The 23,804-nt window shown below is 46.4% G+C and overlaps 4 protein-coding genes across 4 annotated transcripts; 3 read left to right on the forward strand and 1 right to left on the reverse strand.

The window, feature by feature from the left end:
• Positions 1 to 975: 975 nt before the first annotated feature.
• LOC128724699 (uncharacterized) lies at positions 976 to 3,230 on the reverse strand. Its single transcript, XM_053818420.1, has 6 exons — positions 2,499 to 3,230; positions 2,107 to 2,433; positions 1,944 to 2,023; positions 1,419 to 1,882; positions 1,226 to 1,356; positions 976 to 1,151 (listed from the first exon to the last, which is right to left on the reverse strand). Exons 1-6 carry the CDS (start codon positions 3,228 to 3,230, stop codon positions 1,035 to 1,037), a joined length of 1,851 nt encoding a protein of 616 aa, XP_053674395.1. The 3' UTR covers positions 976 to 1,034.
• A 1,415-nt stretch (positions 3,231 to 4,645) lies between these two features.
• Positions 4,646 to 7,716, forward strand: LOC128724700 (O-acyltransferase like protein-like). The gene is made up of 8 exons (XM_053818421.1): positions 4,646 to 4,852; positions 4,925 to 5,068; positions 5,734 to 5,902; positions 5,977 to 6,069; positions 6,128 to 6,854; positions 6,939 to 7,089; positions 7,173 to 7,359; positions 7,430 to 7,716. Exons 1-8 carry the CDS (start codon positions 4,646 to 4,648, stop codon positions 7,714 to 7,716), a joined length of 1,965 nt encoding a protein of 654 aa, XP_053674396.1.
• Positions 7,717 to 8,345: 629 nt separating this feature from the next.
• Positions 8,346 to 15,513, forward strand: LOC128724701 (nose resistant to fluoxetine protein 6-like). The gene is made up of 12 exons (XM_053818423.1): positions 8,346 to 8,370; positions 8,663 to 8,817; positions 8,896 to 9,042; positions 9,108 to 9,270; positions 9,345 to 9,476; positions 9,560 to 9,753; positions 9,958 to 10,130; positions 10,194 to 10,362; positions 10,437 to 10,630; positions 10,702 to 11,182; positions 11,257 to 11,371; positions 15,407 to 15,513. Coding segments are annotated over exons 1-12 (2,031 nt in total). The 5' UTR covers positions 8,346 to 8,369.
• Positions 15,514 to 16,610: 1,097 nt separating this feature from the next.
• Positions 16,611 to 23,374, forward strand: LOC128724702 (nose resistant to fluoxetine protein 6-like). The gene is made up of 12 exons (XM_053818424.1): positions 16,611 to 16,719; positions 19,917 to 20,074; positions 20,214 to 20,360; positions 20,752 to 21,046; positions 21,121 to 21,484; positions 21,650 to 21,818; positions 21,949 to 22,028; positions 22,116 to 22,229; positions 22,297 to 22,447; positions 22,518 to 22,847; positions 22,924 to 23,038; positions 23,110 to 23,374. Exons 1-12 carry the CDS (start codon positions 16,611 to 16,613, stop codon positions 23,169 to 23,171), a joined length of 2,094 nt encoding a protein of 697 aa, XP_053674399.1. The 3' UTR covers positions 23,172 to 23,374.
• The last annotated feature ends 430 nt before the right edge of the window (positions 23,375 to 23,804 follow it).

Raw genomic sequence — 23,804 nt, forward strand, 5'->3', positions numbered from 1 at the left:
TTAAGATCCTACCATACCGTGCCTGGTGTTGTGGAAGGTCTCTTTCTGAGGGAATCGAAAGAAGATGCTGAAAGCGGGAGAGTAAACCGTAAGCACCGTGCTGATGAGCGACAATAAAACACTTCATAACCACCTACGTATGGTTCAACTGACACACGTTCGGTATCCAAGTTGGCTATGTTGGTCGGATCTAAATCAGTTACGATGGCAACGCAAGCGTCTACGCACAGGCCTCGATCGAGCAGAGAATGCTCGTGATAGGATGGATGTTTTGAGTATTTCTAGAATGAGATTCGAACCACTTCAGCGGAGACGGAATCAACGATCATCAGGTGGCATCTGGCACTCACCTCTATGGCGCGCCAAATGTCGGAGCTTTTGTTTGGTTTTATAACCGTCTTGACGACACAGTAAAGGCTGGTTCGATGCCGTTCGAAACAGCTGGTCATGTTTTCGTACTCAAATAGTGGAGGCATCAGATGGTAATCATCTATAAAAGATTCAGGTACAGCACCAAAAGGAACATAGACACATATTTGTAGATTACAAATCAAGCACGAAATCACTCTCACCGTTGGATGTTGTACTGCATGCCTTGAGCTGAAGGAGAACTAAAACCACGATCGCACTCGTACTAAACACATTTAGCAAACCCATGTCAAACGATGTGCACTGTTCGGATGTTCAAATATAACTGGCGCTTCAAATTTTGGAATCTCCGAGCAGTCCACAACACGGTACCACACTGGTACGGTTTTTGTATGACAAATTAGTTTATTTATTTACATTCTTCACTTCAATGGATCCTCAAGTCCATCCTGTTCACCTTGGGGCGAAACTCTCGTTGCTCTCGCGTATACCTTCGTGTCGGGCCGTTGGGTAGTACAAGGAATTTTGGCTTCAGGTTTTGTGAAGAGGGTGATCAGTCTTACACATAGAAATAATAAAAACAAGTAGTTTGCACATAGTACAAAAAACACCAAATTGAGGCCCAATTCTAACGTGCAATTTAACGCTTCTGTCTGCATTTTAAATTAATTTCGACCGTATAAAACACGTCTTAGCAGTCTCGTAATCGGTTTTTCGATGATATAATGCAACAAAACAGCGAGCGTGTATGATATCACAAACACTTTCATTCCCATTCGAAGCTGTAATAAAAAGTTTAATAATTAAAATTCTAATGTCATTCGAAAAGCGACCATTAGAAAGACGGATAACTTACCAAGAGTATTGGCGTTACTTCCGTGACCTCCGTTTCGTTGCTAAACATGATCCGAAATATGGGCATATGGATAAGATATACGCAGTAGTACAGCTTCGCTCCCATTCTCACCATCGTAGATCCGTAGAAATCTGTAAAGTAAGCAACTTGTCGGGAAAATCACGATCATCAATAGTATGGTGCACATTGCTACCTCTTTCCGTTAGCAAAACGCGTAGGAAAACGGCACCAAACAAAGCCGCCGCTGAAATCTTGTGCAATGAGTAGCACACTGCAAGCCACCAACGACTGCCCGGTGAGCTATTATCGGAAGCTACGATTGTCGCTCTAACAAACATCACAAGCAACGAAAGCGAAACGGCAATTGTAGCATTAACGCGGTTAAGTTGCCGTTTACGAGCCTCAGAATCGCTGGCCAGCCGTTGATACCGATCGTACATGATCCCAGCCAGCATGCCAGCAACGCTCCAGCACAGGTTGTTGTAGCAGGGCGTGTAAAGCTGCGCCATGAACGTGCTGTCGAGCAGAAAGAAACGCATCTCGTGCAGGTTACCGGGTCCGACGGGATCGAAGTCACTCAGCAACACGGTCAGAAACGGTCCCAAAAAGGCGGCGAAGATCATGAAACCTCCGATGGTTTGAGAGTGTTGTGGCCACCTAAAAAATTATGTAAATAACATAACAACTCTCGCACTCGCTGGCTACCAACAGGCGTTACTTGAACATCGCCATCAGTACGATCGCCACGATCACGAAGAGCTGAAAGTCCGCACTGACGTACCACGAGTGCGGCAGGCACTGTAAATGAACAACAACAAAAAAGCACAAGCATGAAAACATGGTGCACGCACACAACGTGGAGATCGATTGGGGAGCTTTACCGGTTCGTGCATGCCGTAGTTCGAGATGAACAGCACGTTCATCCACCATCGCCGCAAGCATAAGCCCTGTTCGACGATCAGCTGACGCGGTCCCAGGGGTCCACCGATGAAGCGATCGTACGCCAGCGCACAGAACGCGATCGTGAGGAGGTTCAGCGGTTGCAGTCTTATCAGCCGGTCGGTGATGATCGCCGCTAATGTGGGTCGTTGGGTTGGCCCGCTTTGCAACAGCTTCACCGTGAGCAACATCGAGCTCATCGTGAAAAACACCAGCATCGTGAACGGGCATATCAGCCGGAACAGTTTCGCGTTCGGATGCGCTATAGACTAAACTAAATCTGGTTAGTCTACGGGAAGGTTTGAGGGTGTACTTCATCCCACTCGTAGCTTACCTGTTCCAGCTGCTCGGCATCTTTCAGGGGCATCAGAAACGGTCCGAAAAGCAAACAGTGGGCTAGAACTACCCCAACCAAGCCGTAGCATTTGTAGCAATCGAACAGAAGTAGCTGACCGGGTCGTGGTGGACGACATTCTTCGCGGATCCATCGTCGTCCGTTGAGCAGTAAGATACACCCGAGTACTAGAACAACTGCCACCACAACTCCCATCGCTTGCTCCATCCGACCCGTCGGGTCATCCTTCACACAGTACTCTATCTCCGTGTACGCCGCCAACCCGGAATGGCGAGATTGAAGGCGTCGATTAATCATCGCTCCTGCCGCCAGCTCAGCTCCGGTGTCCGGATGCATCGACGAGGGAAAAAAGCTACGATCCAGCATGTAGCGATCGGATTTGTTCCACCAACCCGGAAAGGGGTAGTTCCCTAATGGCACGGTCTCATCAAAGCGCCTTTGAGCGGCTGTCAAACACAGGCCTCTATCGAGCAGCGCCCGGCGAAAGTGGTGAAGATCATCAACGAGAAAGGGTCCACTTGCATTTTGCAACGCGTCTGCCACCACTATCACTCGCACCATGCAGTACCAGTCTCGTTCGGGACCTAGGTCACACTTCGTCCAGTCATCTAGCTCGTAGAGCGTGGGCGCCTGTTGCGGCACTGTCGAGGAAGCTGCGATACACGACGCGATCGAAAGCACTCGAACGAACAGCTCGATTCGGAAGCTCATCTTCCTGCCGCCGGTTGGAAGCGTTCGGAATAAACTGACCTAGACGTGATTGTCTGAAACCGGTGCGGTTATCAGTGGTTTGTAACGTATTTATTTTGTTTTTTGTTTTTTACTACATGCACGCTGTCCCCTCGCGGTGTGTGTTCGTGTCCGCAGGAAGACCTATAAGTTCCTTTTGGGTGGGTATTGATTTTTACCCGCATTCGAACACAACAACTTTTCCACGCTCGAATTGAAGTACGACACGGTGGGCTCGTGGACTTTAGAGATAGACATTCCATCGTTTCTACTTCTATTATTAGCCATATTTACGGTTCACTTTTCGCTAGATGCATTCTAAACCAGTTCACTCAATCGTATTGGCAGCATTCGAATACTAGCTCGTTTAGATTCCTGCTTATAAATGTAACCTAATCGTCGGCGCATAAATTCATTCACTACAGCCCGGGCCATTAAACGGCGGTTGTTAATCGACGGTTTATTCTATTACTGCGATCGCCGAGAGAGAGAGAGCGAGAGAGAGAGAGTGAGAGCCAAATGGGGGAGAAAAATCACAAACATCCCGCGGCTTATCACCGCGACATCTGGGAAGATTAACGACCGAATGGATTAAGCGATCGTGGGACTCGCAAGGGAAAGGGCACCAAACACACACACAGCAACCGCGCACCGCAACATCTGCATCATTTTATTGCCCTTTTCTCTCCAGCAGAGCGGCACGAGCCCGAATCGGTCGTAAAACGTCGCGCTATTTACTCACCATCGCCATCAACTCCATTTGCACAGGGGAAGATCAAGGGCTTGATCGGGGCATCGGGGAAGGTTAAGTACGCATCGGTGAAGGCATCCGGCATTCGTTGACCCTTTGATCTCGGCACGTGCAAATCCACCCCCCAAGTTGCGATGTTCCACTCCCGCCGGTTGCAGCTGACAGTCGACGAGTCGGTAAAAGCTCCGCGAGCGCGAGTTTGTCACACATGGTGGGTTTGCCAAAACCCTTGACCGTGCGGCGAATGTCCTTGCAAAGCTCTTGCGGGAAAGGGCCCATATTTGTATGTGGAGCACCATCTTATTGCAGTTGCACACGAGCTGCACTCACGCGCCACTAATCTGCGCCTCCGTTGGTGAGCTCATGGTGAACTGCTCGAATCCAACTGGGCGGCATGGTGGCTGGCCCGCGTGAGCTTTGACATCGGTATCTACGCCGCGTTAGGGCGCAATTACGCGTTCTGACAGTTTTTCACGTGGACGCTCGAGAGCGGACCGGAGAGCTGGAACAGCACACCAACACCGGTACTGCGATTGTGATTGCATACTAAGCGAACGGAATGATCGATCTTGCCTCGGGCGCGGTGATCGTACGCTCCGATCAGTCAGTGGTGGCGCTTCCGAGGCGAAGGATCGAAAGTTTGACGATGGTGAAACCCTTGCTTATACTACTGCTCGGTGTGGGTGCTTTACGGGCGGAAAAGGCCAACCGGACGGAAGCCTTTCGGTTGCCACCCATTTTCCTGTACGACGATTTCCGCCACTGTGAGCTGCAATCGTCGGTGTACTGTTACGCGCGGACGCTTCTGCGCGAAGATCAGTTCCCGGTCGGTTTCGTGTTGCCACATATCGAAGTAAGGACATCGGTGTAGACGGGTAGATTCTTAGCTTCGGTACCACATCGGAATGTTTTTGGGTGTTTCCAGAGCACGGATCGGATCGTGTACAACCATCGAGCACATTTTCTCGAGCTGGGCGTTTGTTTGGCCGATTGTGAGAAAGAATTGGCGAGCTTGAGTGAGTCCAGCCGCGATGCACTTTTCCAGCCACGCATTCCTGTCAATTTCACCGTAAGTATGGAGCGCGAAAATCTTTTCTCTTTTACTTTTTTCTGTTATGTCAAAAATGGCATAGCTTTATTATGTTTATGGAGTGCTAAATGTGAAGCGGTATGCATACATTTCATAGGGTTAAAGCTTGCATAATCTTATTAGGCTCGGCATGCCAGCTTCTACATACAAGATCGTTCCTTGATAACTGAGGAATAGATCAGACGTTTTATCACGCGAGATTATCTGCATCAAAAAAATGATCGACATTCAGCTTGATCGAGACTATGCTTCTCGAAGAAAAAAAAAATCTTCCCCCACGCTAAAAGCATTGTGTTTACGATTAAAAAATCACTGCGAGCTATTTTTAATGCTACCCATGTCCGAGCTAAAACTAGAACAATGACCAACCATAGAATCACCTAGAAAGGTGACGGCGATCATCCACCTGATTAGCACGCCGTTTTCTCACCTTTGCCCAGGTGAGAGCGCGACCCAGTGCACTTGAATGTAGGCTATCTCGAAGGGAACGATCGGCTGAACAGCAAAGACACAAACCACCCTTATGCACCGCGAAGGGGTTTTCCATTTTCAAACAACCCACCGGGTTTGGGGGATGGCGAAGGAACTGAACGCGTAATTACAGGCGACTACAAATCTAATAAATCGCTTAATCCGTCAATTAGTTCGTGATTCCGAACGAGCTGTTTCCCACGATAGCAGACGATAAGCGGCGCTACGAGACACTCGTGAACGTGTGCGTGAACCGGCGACTCAGCACGCAGTACAATCTGACCGGTTATACGGCGCTCGAATACTGTCGACCTCGGCCCGAGGATCTTAACCGTGCGTTCGGTAGGTATGGTAGGTGATCTGTTAGTGCGTGGCTTGAGAGTCCTAAGATGGGGCCATTTTCTTTCCCTCCCCAGACGCACTGGAGCTGCTGTTTCTCGCCGTATCGGTGACACTAGTGAGCGTGCTGATCCTGTCGACGGTGTTCGATTTGAGCGGTTTTCATCGAGGTGAGTAGGATAAAGCATCAACAGAAGCAATTGTTCTAAGCGTGAGCTTTCTCGCCAGACAATGCGATCGTTTCCGCATTTTCCATTGGCCGAAACTGGGCACGGCTGACCGCGGATGCCGACTCCACTCTACATCAGGACCTGCTATACATCGACGGGTTGCGTGTGATCGTGAACCACCTCGTGATCGTGCTGCACAGCATCCTGATCTCGTGTATCGCACCACTGCGGAACTACCACTACGTGGAGCAGATGCTAAGCCACAGCCCGATGCTGGTGTACCTTTCGTCGAACGTCTTCCTTGTGCAGGTGTTCTTCACCATCGGCGGGTACCTGTTGAGTGTGAACTTCCTGCGTGATGCCACCCGAGGACGAATCGACGCCCGGTACGTCGTAAACAGGCTGCTTAATCGACTGCTCCGGTTGCTGCCCGTGTATGGCTACTTCCTGCTGTTCTCCGTCAGCTTGAACGTGCGCTTCGACGTTAATGTGGGAGGCTTCCGGTTGTTCACCGCCGAAAACGCCGTCTGCCGGCAGAACTGGTGGGCGAATCTGTTCTTCGTGAACAACTTCATGTGGCCCCGTGAGCTGTGTCTCATGCACACGTGGTACCTAGCGGCGGACTTCCAGCTATATCTGATGGCGCTGGGGTTGCTTTTGGTAGTCTACCGTTGGCCGAAGCACGTGGGTGTAGTTTTCCTAGCGGCTGTGGTGGTTTCCTTCGCGATACCGGCCTACATCACGCACCAGCACAAGCTGCATCCGGTTTTACCGGTCAAGTTGAGGTAATACATTGCATTTTTTGTGAATGATTAAAAGGATACCAATGCATTCTGACACTATGTTTCTTCTTCTCTCGTTTCCAACAGTGAGGCCAAATTTATCATCATGTACGAGCCATGGATACGGCGGATCTATTTGCCAAGCTACGCGAACACGGGATGTTACCTATTCGGGGTCATCGCTGGGTATCTTTATCATCAAGTTAAAACGAACAATCTGCAACTCCATCGGCATTTGGTGAGACATCATCCACTTGCAGGCTTACAGCTCATGTAGTTTATATTAGAACACTGCAACTTTTGTTCTTCTTGCCACGTTAGCTTTACCGGATCATCGATAAGAGCGTGACGCCAGTCCTGTTAGGAGTGTCCGTATCCACCTGTATATGGTATCTGTACGACATCCCCAAACCGGCTCTCTGGGTGTCGCTTTACAGCGCGCTCTACCGAAACATCATCGGCATCTTCGTGGCCGTTTGCTTTCTGCGCTGCATAAATACTTCACCTGGTAAGAAAACGCCACCTTCGATCAACTCGAATAGATCCGTCCCGTTGTACATAACTCTCGTTACCGACAGGACTCTTCAAGACGCTGCTCTGCGCAAAGCCATTGACCACGCTCGGGAAACTCACGTACAGCGTCTACGTCCTGCATGACGTCGTGATGCGCTTTGTGCTGATGAACGAACAGTTTGATGCCGTCATCGGGTTGGGTATATTCGTGAGGTACATGTATTTCGTAAACGTGGTCGCGTTTGCCGGTGGTTTGGTGGTGTTTCTCACCATCGAACAGCCTATGATGCAGCTCTTCAAACCAGCCATCAACCGGCTGTGGCCGGTAGGAGTCAAATCGAAGCAACATTAACTTTAGGCAACAACAACTTTACCGTACTGCAGGATCAGTATTTTATTATGCAGGGGGAGGATAACGTTGTGAGTATCAACCAAAGGGTCGAAGAAAGATAGATGCAAATGTGCTTTAACTGTACACGCTGTGTTACTGATTTGATTCGTGATGACGTTCTGATTAAGAACCACCTGCGCTTGGCAGCGATCGTACAGCAACTAACAGGTGCGTTACATTAAGTCGGTTATGTGTAGCTTAACGGTTTTTGCGTACATTGACGGCGATACCAGCAATGGCCTGTTTGTCTTCGCATGGTAGCACTACTCTCTTTTTTGTCACCAATATTGTGCGACACGCCAAGGGGAAGGACATTTGATGCCATTTTATGAGGGCAAGCAAAAAGCGAACCCGTTGGTCAAACGACGAATTTACACGTCATTCCTAGCCCCCCGGATTCTAATGGCTTGAATTGCTCTCGCGTTGCGGTAACATATAACGTTTTGGTGGATCTGAGCCAGCCCGCAGTCGAGTTTCGGCAGTGCTGCTGGAATTGTGCGCCGGTGTGGAAATAATAAGGATTCAAATTTCGCTCCGTGAAAATGAGGAATCTGTGGCATGTGCTGGGAATATTCGCCTCCCTGGTAGTGTTAAGCGATGGCGAGTTCATCGAAAGTGAGTTTGAGTGTGCATTTTTAAGCGTATCATTTTAGCCGATAATAAAATCGCTAATAAACACAATCAAGTGTTATGCTTTTCTAATATAGTGTGTAAATTTGTTTCTTAACGAATAACCTTGAGCTGTAGAAAGGTTTAACACTCGTACATGCGAGATTACATTATGATCTCTGTTTTTGCCTTCTCCATTACGACATAATGGCTCGCTTTTACCGTCATCGCAGCCTCTCGGTGACCTTTGCATTTAGTAAAGCCAAAAAAAACGCTGCACATTTGTTTCATGTTTCAGTGTCACAGTACCACCGTATGCCCAAGCTGTGGCAGATGGACAACTACGAGGCATGCCTTGAGTCGGCCGGTCCCGATGAGCCAAGTGACGTGTACTGCTCCAGCACGGTCGTTATCAAGCCAGATAATCGCTCAGAACTGTGGCATCTGATTGAGGTACTCACGGAAAACGCATGGTACCTTATCCGACCGCCTGACCTGGCCAATGAATCGGTTTTATTTCCTCCCCGGTAGGACTTTTCCAGCGATTACAAGCGTCACTATAACCATGGAGTGCTGAAGCGCGGCGTGTGTATTAAGAGTTGTCAAAAAATACTGGAAAAACTATCCCCATCGGAACGGCAAGCGCTAATAGTGGATAAGTTTTCCATCAATACTACGGTAGGGTATCTCTTTGATTACTTGCAAGAGTGGGGCCGAATTTATGCCATCGTTTTCTTCACTAGTACAAATTCGATGAAAGTGTCTTAAAAGACTCGACTGCTGACCGCGTTATGTATGAGGAGATGGTTGGTATTTGCATCAACAAGCAGCTCAACGATTCGTATGGCTTGCTCGCTTACGTAGAGGTGCAATCGTGCGATAAATCATCGAGCGAACTTGAAATGGGTGAGGAAATGGGCGAAAAAGCACAATACAGCCGAAGCTTCATTGCATTATGTACGGTAATCTGTATTTTCCAGATACGCTCGATGTGTCCTTCCTAGTTATTCTGTGCACGCTGATAAGCTTACTCATGCTGTCGTCCTGGTACGATAGCTCGATCAACTACAAACAAAATCCCGATCACTACAAGCAAGCGCTTGATAGCAAACGTAAGAACTCCATGTTTAGAATGTTCTTCATTTTATGCGTCTGCCGTCACAATTTTTCTTTTTATATGATTTACCACGTGCAGGAAAAATGATTTGGGTATCGTTCTCAATCCAACGGAACTGGTACCGACTGACGTCACGCTCGCACGATGAAATGAGCAAAAAACTACGCTTCTTTCAGGCGGTTAGATTTATAACTATGATGCTGGTTATTTTCGGGCATGCTACACTATTGATCGCCATCACACCAATCACAAATGCAGAGAAACTTGAGCAGGTACGCCTTCAATTCAATTTGTTTCACGTTGCTTGGAAAAGCCATCCATGTTGACAAGCGCCTTCGTTTATGCAATTGTTTTTCAAGCGAAATCAAGCGTTTCTCTTCGTGTTGCTTTTTATGCAGCTTGAACCAAAAGCAGTTTCTTGAAACAAGTGAATAACACTCTCAGTTGGTTAACTTTTTACGATGATTCTTCTCCAGATTATGCATAATATTGGCAGCATGATTCTCACGAATGGAGTACAAATTACGCAGACGTTTCTAGCTATGAGTGGCACGCTGTTAACGATTCAATTTCTAGATTATGCTGAAAAGCGCAACGGACGAGTAAACTTTTTCTACGTGCCAATAGCGATCATGTACCGATACATTAGGTAAGATACTGACACAATATCCGGAAGCTTTCGTACTTCTAGTTTCAATTTCTGGACACTCAGGTTGACTCCGGTATATGCGTTCATGATACTCCTGCATGCCACGTGGTTACTTAAACTGCATTCAGGTCCCATTTGGCGGTGGGCCTCCGAGACGGAACAGGTGTTCTGTCGCCGCAACTGGTGGACAAACCTTTTGTACATTAATAATCACGTACACGCCGACCAGCCGGTAGGTTTCATCGGTCGCATTTTCGCTTCGTAACAAGTATCATTCATACGTTTTATGTTGCCAATTTTCTTCAGTGTGTTCAACAAGGATGGTATCTTGGTGCTGAGTTCCAAATCTTTATCATTGCCATAATAGTGTTAGTTGCAGCCGTAAAGTATCCTCGTGCCAAAACCACCATACTGGCGGTCGTAATTGCCGCAGCCTACATCATACCAGCCGTTTCCATTTATTACCAGGAGCTTCAGGGAACGTTCCTGGTCATGTTGGAGTAAGATTAAAGTTCCTTTTCGAGTCAAAATTCTATTCTTTACTAATCTTTACGATCCTCCTCGTTTCCAGAGCTCAACGGTACGTACTGTGGTTCGATAAGTTCTACCTGAAGGCGTACATCCCGACGCACATCAACTTCGGTAACTATATGCTGGGCGTGCTGACAGGATTCGTGTATGACTTTCTCCGCAAGCGGTCGATTAACCCCGTCGAAAGCAAGCCTTTCCGCGTCGTGTGGTACTTGAACTTACTGATAATGCCCCTATCGATGCTGCCTTCGTACATATTCTACCTGTACGAGTTCGAAACACCGTCCATTTGGATGGCGATCTATTTTGCGGTGTTTAAGAATCTGTTCGGCATCGGCATTGGTATATTTGTCATCGGTTGCATCTACGGTGTGAATGCCACATTGCTGCGAATACTGAACTATCCGTTCTTCGAGCCTCTGGGACGGTTAGCGTACGGTGCCTATCTGGTCCATCCGTTCGTTATGCGTTTCATGTACGCCAGTGCCCGTGGGCCGGTCTACTACAACGATCTGACGACGGTAATATAAAATATCTGTGTAAATAACCGCAGTCCTGGTGTGCTGAAAAGTTTCTTTTCATTTCTCAACTATAGATAACGCTGGTAGCTGGAGCTACAGTGATATCCTGCTTGGCAGCGTTGCTGTTGTGTTTGTTGCTAGAACTTCCTACTTCAGCATTGCAGAATCAGCTATTTGGTGACTTGAAAGGTAGGCAGTAATTATCGAAAAAATGAAAATTGCTACAACACACTTTATCATCCCACAGGAAAACGAAAAAACTCGAGCCGTATTGATCCAGACACTGCTAACGGTACTAATCAACCACCAATAACCCCAGGATTGGAAGTGAAAAAGAGTGATTTGTGATCGATTGTAAAGCGGATGACAATTTGTAAAAGTTGCCCTTTTGTGCGCATTTTAAAAATAAACACAATCGAAAACGATGCGTTTTTTTGCATCTTGTTTTATTCGAACGATAAGCGAATTAATCGGTGTATCATCAACATTCTCGTATATTTTCCATATTGAACTTTCACTGATCCTCTGTTTGACGTCACGAAAATGCGACATTCTTATTAGTGGCCACCACGAATAAATGCAATAAAATCGGTGACGGAAGACATCAACAGTGGTGCAGACGACGAACCTCGCTCGAAAAATTACAGTACCTCATTTAACTGTAGGTTTTTTTCTCGAATTCAACAAGACAGGAAAACCTGTTTTTTAGTCTGTCTCTTCTGACGTCGATTTGGTTTTCGTTAGCCAAAAGTTTTCGCCTACGTGCCAAAAAACACGCACAATATCCGCATTTTGGGAAGGCGTGAAAGTTCTGACGATTTATTATCCTGCGTCCTATAAGCCGTTTTATCAGGCCAGCAAGTGAGAGCCAATATTTTCGATGTAACGTAAGAACTTGATGACCTGAATTGAACAATTTTGTAAAATGTTTTCACGAGAGACGCAAAGAAGATGGAAAATGTTTGCACCGTCCGTAAGAAGAAGGTCTCCTTAACAAGGTTAAAGTTCTCTAACCCTACGCACCGATCCACACGAACATCCCCACCTTCCATTCGTTACATTTACAGGGAGACGCGAATTCAACCCAACAATCGCTAACAATTGTGCATCCTCTGAAACGGTCATGGCCTGCCAAGGTTTGGTCCACTTTTTGGGTGCGCAAAATGATCGTGTACCGATCCAATTATCACCAACGACGTCTAGTAAGCACCCAAATCAGTTGCCTGGATATGCATCAGAGATCGCACGAGTTGAGAAATGCATTTTCCGGCCTATGGAAATATTCAAAAGTCTTTCGAAAGCTAACTTTTCACGAGTGGATTTATTTTATCTGCTTACTAGTTCCGTTTCAGAGAGCATTCGCCTGACGAGGATGTGTTTACAAAATTACGCAAGTTATTGTAATGATATATCCGATGAGAAAATTATAAAAACCAATGCCGCAAGTTCAGCTCTCGACCACCGGTTTTTGATAATGTAAAGCTCCTCTCCAACAACTATCGCAACGAAGGGCTATTAAAACTGGGCTGATCCTGTCTCGAAAGGTTAGAGAATGCGTTAGAAGCTCAAAAAAAAACATAGAGAGAGCTACAATCCTTGCGAAAATTAAACGAAAAGCACACCGTCCAGTGATTTCATTCGTCGAATTATCATCGATTCGCTCACCTCAGTGACCAGCCCCGGTCGCACCCAGCAGCGAAGGGAACTGAGCTGAGCGAACCGGGGCCGAGAAATGAGATGCGCCCCCATCTCGGCAGGTTGTGAGCAGAGCGAACGGATACTGGTTCCGATCACTCCAGTTTTGTGCCTTGAATTTCCACGCTCTCGCGTCCCGATCGCACGATCGGGTGGGCCATTCCGCAAAAGCAAACTCCATTACGGTGCGCGCGCGTCGTTGCGAGTTCGGTGGGGTTTGCGGGAGCTTTGGCCGCGGGGGCCCATCTTCACGCGGTCGCACGCGGATTCTAACCAAAACGCCGGTGGAGACGGTTCGCAATCGCCAGTCGTCGCCAGCACACCCAAACGATCGCACGTCACGGGGAAATACACATCCACCGGTGGCAATACGTGGACAAGCCGTTGGAAAGCGGAGCTTAAGTGGAAGTACAGAAAAAGGGAAACGATCGTTTGATAGAGGACTTTTGTGTGTGTGGTTACAATTTATTCTACGTGCCAAATCGGCATGGAAAGTGACGTTCAGAGGCAAGTGGTGCAAAGCTTTGATTCAAAACGGTTCAAAATGATCACCCTAACGAAGGTGGTTCGTGTTCTGCCGATTATCGCAGTGATGCTGACGGTTCTATCGATTTCTCCGAGCGAAGCCGCGTTTATGGATTGTAAGTGTTGAATTGTAATCCCTACTTCAAATGGCATATTTTAAACCGACATATCCCGCAATCAAAAGTGTGTTAGAGAACCAAAGTCAGCTCGTTCTGCGTCGTTCAGCTGTTTGCGAAAAACCCATCCCGCTAATGAATATTCATACCGGTGAAAGTTGATACCATTTAGTGACGTCTTCATGTAAGAGCCTGGGTGGGATTAGTTCTGCCCAGGAGCAGGGGAACGGATGATAAAGAATTGCTTCGAAAGCGCTAATTTTAAAAAGCTTTTACGATTATTGCCATTTGCGAGCGAGTTGCCGCCAATCGGGGCCATTTATTTGTTGCCAAGCAGCGTGATTTCGGCTGTTAAAAATAATCGTTCGATCGTCTGGACAGGGGCTTGGAGGAGCTTTTTTCGAAGGATCGGAAGGATCGCGAATAAAAACAATAATTTATCGTAGTCGATAGTACTGCCACGGGTGATTGGAAGGATCTTCTGGGGTTTTCGCAACCGCGTGCAAAGTTCAATCGAATATTGACGCAACGTGGAAAAGTTTGTTATTCTGTTTTTTTTCTTCACCTTCCCTGCGAGAACATTCTTATGCTCTTATGCCATTCGTGTCTTGTTTGCTCCATTTTCTTGCCTTCTTTGTTGTTATTGTTTCCAATGCGCCGATTGTAGCATTCAGCTACCCTCCCGGATTAATCCTCCCCGATAGGGTCACTAATGGGTTTGAAATGCTGCGCAGTTAAATTTATCATTCCACGGTGCCGGATCTCCGGTGCGTTGTTTACCGGAGTGGAAAATTTCCCTTCATCGAACCGGGCTGTGAGCTACTTTAGATGGATGATGTTTGTGTGTCATGCAGACACACGAGTGCCACACGAGAGACCTTCGCGCGGGGTCTAACAACACCGATAAACAGATCGAGGAATGGTGACACTTCCTCGCACTAAGCGATCCACTTCCTGGGTAATTCGGGATGTTATGCTAACATGAAGGACCTTGAAGGATGGCGCTATGCGGACGTACGTCTTTCAGTGTCCGTTCTTAGCCCGGTAACACTTTCGTTTTCATTTTTGTCAACCCTCAATCAAGGACGTTAAGAGTTCGTTGTACTTGCGCCGTATTTGAGCAAGAGTAACGAGACGCCTGTCTCTCTTTCTCTCAAAACGATCTATCGATCATACCGACTTAATTGGACGGGAAACGCGTTGGCAAATATTAATTTAATAACGCATTTCGACCATCTCAACCATGCCGGACTGGAACGGAAGCGACGTGTTAATAGAGCCGGTCTTATATCTACAAATCGCCACCGCCTACCGCGGCTCGTTAGTACTTGGTAAGAACGTATGGCTGAGCTGGCTATCGAGTGCTGGGAAACAAACCGCGATAGTGGACGGACTGTTTGTCTCTAATTAGCAATCCTCCAACCCCGCGCGTCCACCAACGGCTTCAATCGTCCACGGAATAGTAAATAATCTGAAAGTTTGCTGGGGCTGGGGCCGTACGACAGATCAAATTCCCATTCCTATCACAGGCAGCTCGGTGGAGGATTGTTTTCCTCGTTTGTTTTTTTTTTGTATGCGTTCCTTTCGGAAGGGAATATCAAAGGGCTGCGAATACATTACGCTTCCCCCCAATTGAATAGTGAGAAAAATCAAGCACGGCGAGAACCTTGGGAACATATATCGTGCAAGGTTTCCGATCGTGTCTTATGTCGCTGTTGGTAACAGAACCAGGCTAAAGTGCGTATCTACACCCCGAGCCCATGAGGTGGATCGGCATCACAGATAAAGCTTCACCGGCAGCGAAATATAATGCAATCGTTGTGACCTGCTTAAACGCTTCGTTCGGGTGCGTGCTCGATTTTATCGAATTTGTTAATTCCACTCACAGCAGCCTCGGTTGGCATTTTGACGTCGATCGTAGTACGCATGTCGCAGTTCACAAGCACGATCGGCTACTGCGATGAGCCGTGCGAGGGTAGGAAAATAGTTACCTAAGCGCCATACGTCAGACCGATCCGTAAGTGATCCCAACGATTGAAGGCGATTCACCGTGCAAGGGATTCACATGCTAAGAATCAATCAGCGTTGATGGTTGTTTTAGTCGATGCATATGACTCGACACCTAGCAGACTCTCAATTAGTACTCGCTAGACAGCCGACTGGGGATGTTTCGCGTCTCCTCGACATCGTGCAGCTCGCTATTCAGTTCCGTTCGGTTAATGGTAGAAAATTACAGACAACGCCCCGTTGGTTGAATGGTTTCTCTGAACGCGGATTAACCTTTATTAATCCTCCCATCGCTGGTAGATTTTCATGCCAAATGATGAATGAACATCTAGCGGGGTTTTAAGAAAACAGTATGAAAAAAAAATCACAGAATGTATGGATATTCCCAGGCATCCGTAGGGTTGCCTGTTAAACTCTTGCGATTTAAAACCACTTGAATAATTGACCCTTTGGGTCACCCGCCATGCTCTTCGGTTCTGTGGAGATTGTTTTTTTTGTTGGGAAAATTCCCTATTTCAAGTGACGGTAAACGGTAAAAGAACTTCCGTTAAAATGGGTGGATGATTCACGTCCGTAACATATAATATTCCCCTCCCAGCTGACTCGGCTAGAATATTTAGAGCGAGCTCGAGCGTGTAGTTCATACGAATGCCACCAACGACGTGCCGCATTGTTTTAGCTAGTAAATTTGTATCCACCACGTTTCATAAGACGCACCCAGTACGTGTAGTTGGAGATTCAGTTCGCGTTTCGCGCATTTTCGGGTGCCGAAACCGAAAGGCGTGTCTAATATACGCGTGCATCCTATCGATCGCGTATATCCTAATTGTACAAAGCAACACGAAAAAAAAAGCATTCATTCTTTGCGATTTCAATATTCAAAACCCATCCCACCGGTAGCGACTTTATGGATTTAATTTACACATCGAATGGCATATGCGAGCGCTAATCTCCGTGGTGTTATAATTAGCGAACATTGGAGTTGCGTTTTCAACCGAGGCGGATCTGAAGAATAGGAAAACCTACTGTCGATTTATTCGGCGCGTTTTATCACCGAAAAACTTGTCCTAGAAGCTATGACTATAATGAACACGTACGCATACCAATATGGTGGTGACATCGGCTCTAATCATAGAATCAGCGACAACACGAAACAGGCGTTAAAATCATCGAACACCGATCCGATTGGGAATGGTCTGGAAACCCCTGTCGACAACCCTTTAAAGGGCCAAAAATGTCGCCAAGAGTTCTGCAAACTCTTTGTACTTTAGGCGGAAATTTACGCCTATCCCATCCTGCGTGTTTCCCTTTTTTTTTTTGCAAACACTAGATAATTAACATCAATCTACCGTGAGTTCATCGACACCTTCGAAAGGAATTGTGTCAGGAAACCTAGCGTCCAGAGTCACACATAGTCGTTAACTCAAATAATGAACGGGCTGGGGAGCAGAACATTTTTTTTTCTCTTTACTCTAGCTTCGACCGGCCTCCCGAGGCGGAACAAACTCTCGGGGTGATTTATGGTTGGTAGCTGGAAGCAACATGGAATAGCCGTTAACACGTTGTAGGAGTGTCAACCGGCATCATTGGGAACGAAAATGAACGCATTTTGAATTGTGTAAGTGCTTTCCCAAAAAAAAAGAAACAAAGCCGGTTCAAATTCCCACCGGAATATCCCGAAATCAGGAAGAAAGGAAGCAGCTAGAGCAACTACTGATCACTTTTTTGCATGCAGCCTCTTCGTGTTGGATGCGCAAAATGTGCTCCATGTGCGAAGTTTGCTTGGGGATAAGTTAAACGGTTTTCCCCCCACACACAGTCTCAGTAAGCTTAACCGCTTTTTTTTTACCGGCAAAATCCGTTTACGACACGTGTCGCCCCAGCTGCACATAAAATCTTCCAACACCGGTTTGCTGCGAGCATCTGTAGCAAACGCGAGCCGTTTTCGGGACTTCGCCTTATTTTCGGAATTTACAAACCATTCGCCAGCGCAGATGGTTTACAGCGAAACCAGTTTCTAGCGTTCGTTAGTCCAACATTAGGGCATAAAAATCGCCACAGATACGTTAAAGCTGGACTCTGGGTGAAGCCCTTTTTCAAGGATGGTTCGGGCGCTCTGGGTTTTGAGATTAACCCGGATACCAGGAGAATATTAATTCTGTTTCCATGCCAAAACGGAATGAAATGAGACGTGGTAGCGTGGTAGTTCGTGAATAAAAATAGCAGGGATAATGCTACCTTTTTTCGAAAAGAAACATGCGTTAACTCCAGACAATCAGTGAAAGTTTTTCGTCACACCATCTTAGAGCAGCAACAAAAAAAGTCATATAGAACCTAGAACAATCAAGCAGCGAATAATTTATGTAGTAGCTAATTGAGACACGTTTGGAATTGCAAAAGCTACAATGATTTATAATAACCGACATTATTCAACCGTGGTGGTCATAAAAATTTAATAACCACATGCTACATTCATTTACACCCGGCGGTAGCGGCTCCAGGCGGATGCAATAAACCCTTTTGAGGTATCCACCATAACCGCATACGAATGTTTGCGCTGTTGTTTTCACGCGAGCTAGGGCGCGATAAGGCTGGCCGGTTTACTACCGGAACCTTTGGATGCAAATGCTCTCACGAATGAACCTAGACGCGATCGCTACGGAAGGTATTCACATGTGTAATAAAATCGATTGCGTATTTGCATAAAATTAAGCGTGCTTCGGCTACCGATAGAAGATGCAATCCTATAGAGCGATCCAAAACGGAGAAGAATTTATTTTTCATCTTCTGGTTTCGACAAACAAATGATAGCTAGAACTTAACTGCGTTGCATTCTCCAGCGCTAGGGTAGCAATTACATGGCTCACGTTCTGAGATCAGCATCCGTCACCGCGGTTAAACAGATCCCATTTCGACGGGGCGACTAGAATTTGTTTTTGCAAAAGATAGATTGCGTTCGTTACATGTGCGATCGCGGGAACAGGTTTCGAGAGAAAAAAAAAGGTGCACTTTTCATCGGGCATCACAGCGGACGAGCCTTTGCGCGGGGAAGTCCCAACCGGGAACGCCGTCCTGGTAGGAAGTTTTAGCTTACGAATGGAGTCATTACCGAGTTGAAGTGAAGCAAAAAAAAGCGCCTGCGCATCGTTGTCTAGGCAGGACTCAATCAATTACCCTGCTGCAAGCTTGTCTAACGAATTGCCCTGACCTGCAACAAGGGGTTTCCCTTTTTTTATGTAGCTAATCATCCCTACATTACTAACAAGACTGCACGTTTATAGCTCGTACTTGTGGATAGGTAAAAATAGGAATTTACTTTAGCTTCAAACGGCGTTCGCTCCCGAGCCCAGTGTCAACCTACCCGTGATGTCAATCGAAAGGCATCTGCCTTAAAAGCACTTACGATCGATAATTCTTCCTCATTACTAGCGCGGATCCTGTTTCTAACATTCCCGTTAGACCTTGATACGCCAAACACTCGTACTCGGGCAGCGTGCGCGAATCGGAAAACTTTTCCCCAACCGGGCTGCCACAATTTCCACCGTCACGATCGGCGTCGAGAGGATGATCATGACCCTGCGCTGCCGGCATGCGAGCTGAAAACTGGTTTAGAAGAGGCACGCTTTTGCCAGGCGTTAGTCCAGAAACTTGTTTGCGTTTTAGACGGCACGGTTATCTCGGATGAACGCCATGCGCGGCCATTGCGCCGTGTGACAGTGCAGCTAGCGGCATTAGGTTGCATCATTAAAAGCAACTGGCTTGTTGTTGTCGTTTGTTTTCTTTTTTTCGCTGCATCTATGCACCATTTAGCCCTACAAACCTAGTGGAGACTGCAGCATCCAGTGCAGTTAGTGAAGCTGCAGGCGGGTGAATTATTTCTACAACTTTAAAGCTTTTTAAAGTAGGTTATTACATTCTCTAAGTAGCTTTACAAACAAAGCTTCGTTAAAAAGCTTACTGCAGATGTGTTGAGAAACACCCTGTTTACCAGGAAGTGACCCCTAATTGATAGCCTTGAACTATGCTTGGAACTATCCAAACTACGACCTGGCATCACAATTAAAGAGTAAAGAACGTAATTAAAAATGACCATCCTCAAACACACACACACACAAACCTCTAAAACGTCTAGATAATGAATGAATATTCATGGCAGGCAGCTAAAACCCACCCAAAACCCTACATGTGATGCTTCAAAAAAGCCTAAATTCGTGTGCCTTACCGATCGAGCCCCACGGAAACGGTTTGCTCGCAATCGTCGCTCACGCCTAGTTTGGCGATATTTGAATCATCTCAAATCTCTGACTAAGCCCACTTAGCCACTTGGTTTATCTCCCCCGGTGTTCGGGTGTTTTCCCCCCTATTGTTTTTTTTTGGTTCAACCCCCACAGTGCAGGATTACTATCGCATGCCGAAGATTTACGATTATGACGACTACGACCGGTGCGTTGCCGAAGCGCCCCAGCACCCAGCAGAGGACGCCGTTTACTGTGTCGCGCGCACGATCATCAAACCGGATCAAGAGTCAGACCTGTGGCGGCTCATAGAGGTACGTACATACGAGGGGGCTACTATCGAAAAACCCTAACCTACCCTACCACGCGCCGACCGTGCTGAACTTGACCTCGGGCGGGTGTGCTACTTGATGGCGTTTTTATCTTTTTCCCTCCCATCTGTAACGGTTGCAGAATTTCACGAACGACACGAAGCGCCACTTTCGGCACGATCATCTCGATCGAGGACTCTGTATCGAGAGCTGCCGACAGCTGATCCGATCGCTTGACAATCAAACGGTGGAGGACCTGTTCGTGCCCAAGTTCGAGATAACATTTCCGGTGAGTTAGTCACAACACGCATGATTTCAAACCTCTGATGGAAGCAATCAAAACCTCCTGTTTACGGAAGCCAACTTTTGCGAACCAACAGAGGGTTCTTTGATAAAATTTAGCACCTCGCTAACAATACCGGCTGTAGTATGATAATGATTCCGCCGGGAAGTTCCGACTCGCGTCAGCATGACGCAAGTTCTAATACTATAGTATTATCGTGTTTAATATGGGATTGTTTGGAAGCTTCCTCGCGAACCCCAACTAGACTGAACGCTTTGAACTTTAACCTTAACTCTCACCGTTCCCAGCAATCTGCAACGATAAACAACTCTACTAGGCGTTGGCTCCACCGTGTCTGGGCTTAATTAATCTCGCGTCTGTTCCCTTCCACCTTTAGTACATTATACCCGAGCACGCGTTCAACGGGGTGAGCAGCGATCGCGAGCGTTACGGTCGGTTGATAAATATCTGCCAGAACCATGCTCTCCGGCGTCAGTTCAACCTGTCCGGGTATACCGAAATCGAGTACTGCACCGGACCGAAACGCACCACACCGATCGATGGGCTGGACATAAGTTTTCTCGTCATTTCGGCGTTCATCGGTGGGCTTGTGATCGCATCGACCTGGTACGATCACTACACCAGCAAGCAGTTGGGCATCGATCATTTCAAAAAGGATCTTCCCTGTCGCAGTGAGTGATCGGACACGAAGAAACGTACCGAACCAATCGTCTTACAGTTGTTTAATCTCTTTCTCTCGATGCAGAAACGATGGTGCTGACTTCGTTCTCGCTGGTGCGCAATTGGTACCGTTTGGTGTCCCGCTCGAAGGACCAACTGAACGAGGATCTAAAGTTTTTCCAAGCGATCCGATTCTTCACCTTTTGCCTGGTGGTTGTCGGACATTGTGGGGATCAGTTTACGTCTACCGCGTTTTCCAACACGTTCGGGCGCGAGGCTGAGTATTCCAACCCGCTCGGTCACATCCTGATCAATGGGACGCTGATCGTGCAGTCGTTCTTCGAGATGAGCGGCTTTCTGCTGAGCATACACTTCTGCACCAACCAAGCCAAGATGAAGCGAATCAGTTGGGCAGCCATTTTCATAACGGTCGCCTATCGTTACATTCGGTAAGTTGACGTGTCGTGGGCTTTGACGAACTGTTCCACCGTCACATCATTTATCATTACCTCTTAGCTGCTCGAAGGAACGTCTAGATAGCTGGTTATCATTAATATTGTTAAAAATTAACATTGTGTTAACATTGTTGCTTTTTTTTAACCTTTTGCGAATAGACTCACTCCGGCTTACGCGTTTATTCTACTGCTCCATGCCACCTGGCTGCCGAAGGTGCAGGATGGACCTCTGTGGCCACGAGGAGCGGAAGTCGAGCGGAATCTTTGCAGACGGAACTGGTGGACTAATCTACTTTACGTAAACAACTACGTCAATGCGGACGAACCGGTAAGAAGCATGTTCAGCCCTTCAACGTCTTTGGTTAGCTGTGATTCATGGCTGGATATTCCTAGTATTTGTCATTATTAACTGCGTAATTTTAAACGGTCGTTATTGTCCTTGCAATTCTCACAAACAGTGTCTTCAGCAAGCCTGGTACTTGGCCTGTGATTACCAACTGTTCACCGTGGGACTCATCGTCCTAGTAGCCGTCACGAAGTAAGAAAAGCATGAGGATCATTTGATGATCACTGCGATTGTGATTAAATTTTGAACGCTGTCGCTACAACACATCTTTTCGCACAGGTACAAGAAATATGTGGTGCATATATTCAGCATCTCCGGACTGGTGGCCATTCTCATTCCGGCATTCGTCGTGTATTTCAACCACTTTGACGGAGTTTTCCTCATCACTTTGCAGTAAGTTTAGAAAAATGGGTGTACATTTAACATCCCCGTTATACTGTTATCCGTTTTCGTCGTACAGATCGGAACGTTTTATCTACTGGTTCGATGAGATGTACCACAAGATCTACATTCCATTCCACACGAACATCGGCTGCTATCTGGGTGGTGTTCTTTACGGATATTTGTACTATCGAGTGCGCACATCCGACAACAAGGGCAACCGATCAGGAGTAAGTGTGCAAGAGCCTCGCAAACATCGCCCGATATTGATTACACCTTATTTCTTATTTCGCTTTCTAGTTTTTGAAGTTTTTGTGGTACATCACCGTACCATGCGGCATGCTTACGCTTATGATTAGCATGATCTTTTACACGAACAATTTTGAGAAACCATCTTTCTGGATTTCACTATTCTTCCCACTGCACAAAAACGCCTGGGCATTGTTTGGTGCGATATTGCTGTACGGTATTATCTACAATTACAACCGATTTATCAAAAGTGTTGTAAACTTCCCGGTTTTCGTACCGCTCGGACGACTCACGTACTGCGCGTACATATGCCACGTGTTCTTCCTGAAGAACTTTTTCTATGGCGCCCGTAATGTCGGTTACTTCAGCCATGTGACTATGGTAAGTGTGCTCAATTCAGTACATTAGAACACCGAGTTCTCTGCATATATGCTTATGGTTTTGTGTAAATTTCCAGTACACCCAGGTGATATCGGTGATAGTAGCGTCGTACATTCTCGGTGCCGTCATAGCCCTCACGCTAGAGTTCCCTATTTCTGCTCTGCAGAAGCATTTGCTTTCGAAACAGCTGGGTAAGTGTTTTTTGAAACATATTGCACGACCGTTAGCACGTGCTTCTACAAATTATTATCTTTATTTTCAGAAAAAATTTCGAAACCAGAACCGCCGAGAGAAAACAACAATGTCAGCCCACCATCAGCCTAATTGAGCCAAATATGCACATCTTTTCTTAAAACTACACGTATATGGTATTTTAAGAAATAATTTTAATACTCATGCACCATGTGAATCTTTATAGGAATAATGTACTTTTTAAAGGCTTTGGTTCAAAGAACCGATAAAATAAATGTAACCCACGATGGAGAAGGTTGAATACATTCGATTGCTTTTTTGTAAAGTGAAATACTAATCGGCCGAATGAATAAAATCGTAAAGTAAATTAAAAGGAATCACACGAATTACTTGATTTGCATATTGTTTTATATTCGTTGGGCTTATCACAAACGCTTTCGACATTCAAACGCATTTAAATAGACCGAGAGCTTAAATCAATATGCATGGAATAATGTTTTTTCTCAAAATAGTATAAAAAGTAAATATATTTAGCAAACTATATAAATAACAACTTGGAATCCCCATTCTTTGATGTAAAAATGTTTAAATAAGCTACTTTCAATTCGCAAGAACTGAGAAAAGTTAATCCGTAGTTGGAACCACCATATGTTTACATCACTAAGTCGAAACGTTTCCCATCCGGTAAGTAAATAAGGTACGTTCTTCATGTAGTTCATTCCAGCTGTTTGTTAGATTCATTTTTCCTCTAAATTTCGCAAAATT

The sequence above is a fragment of the Anopheles nili genome, chromosome 3, assembly GCF_943737925.1.
Source record: "Anopheles nili chromosome 3, idAnoNiliSN_F5_01, whole genome shotgun sequence".
Taxonomy (NCBI): Eukaryota; Metazoa; Arthropoda; class Insecta; order Diptera; family Culicidae; genus Anopheles; species Anopheles nili.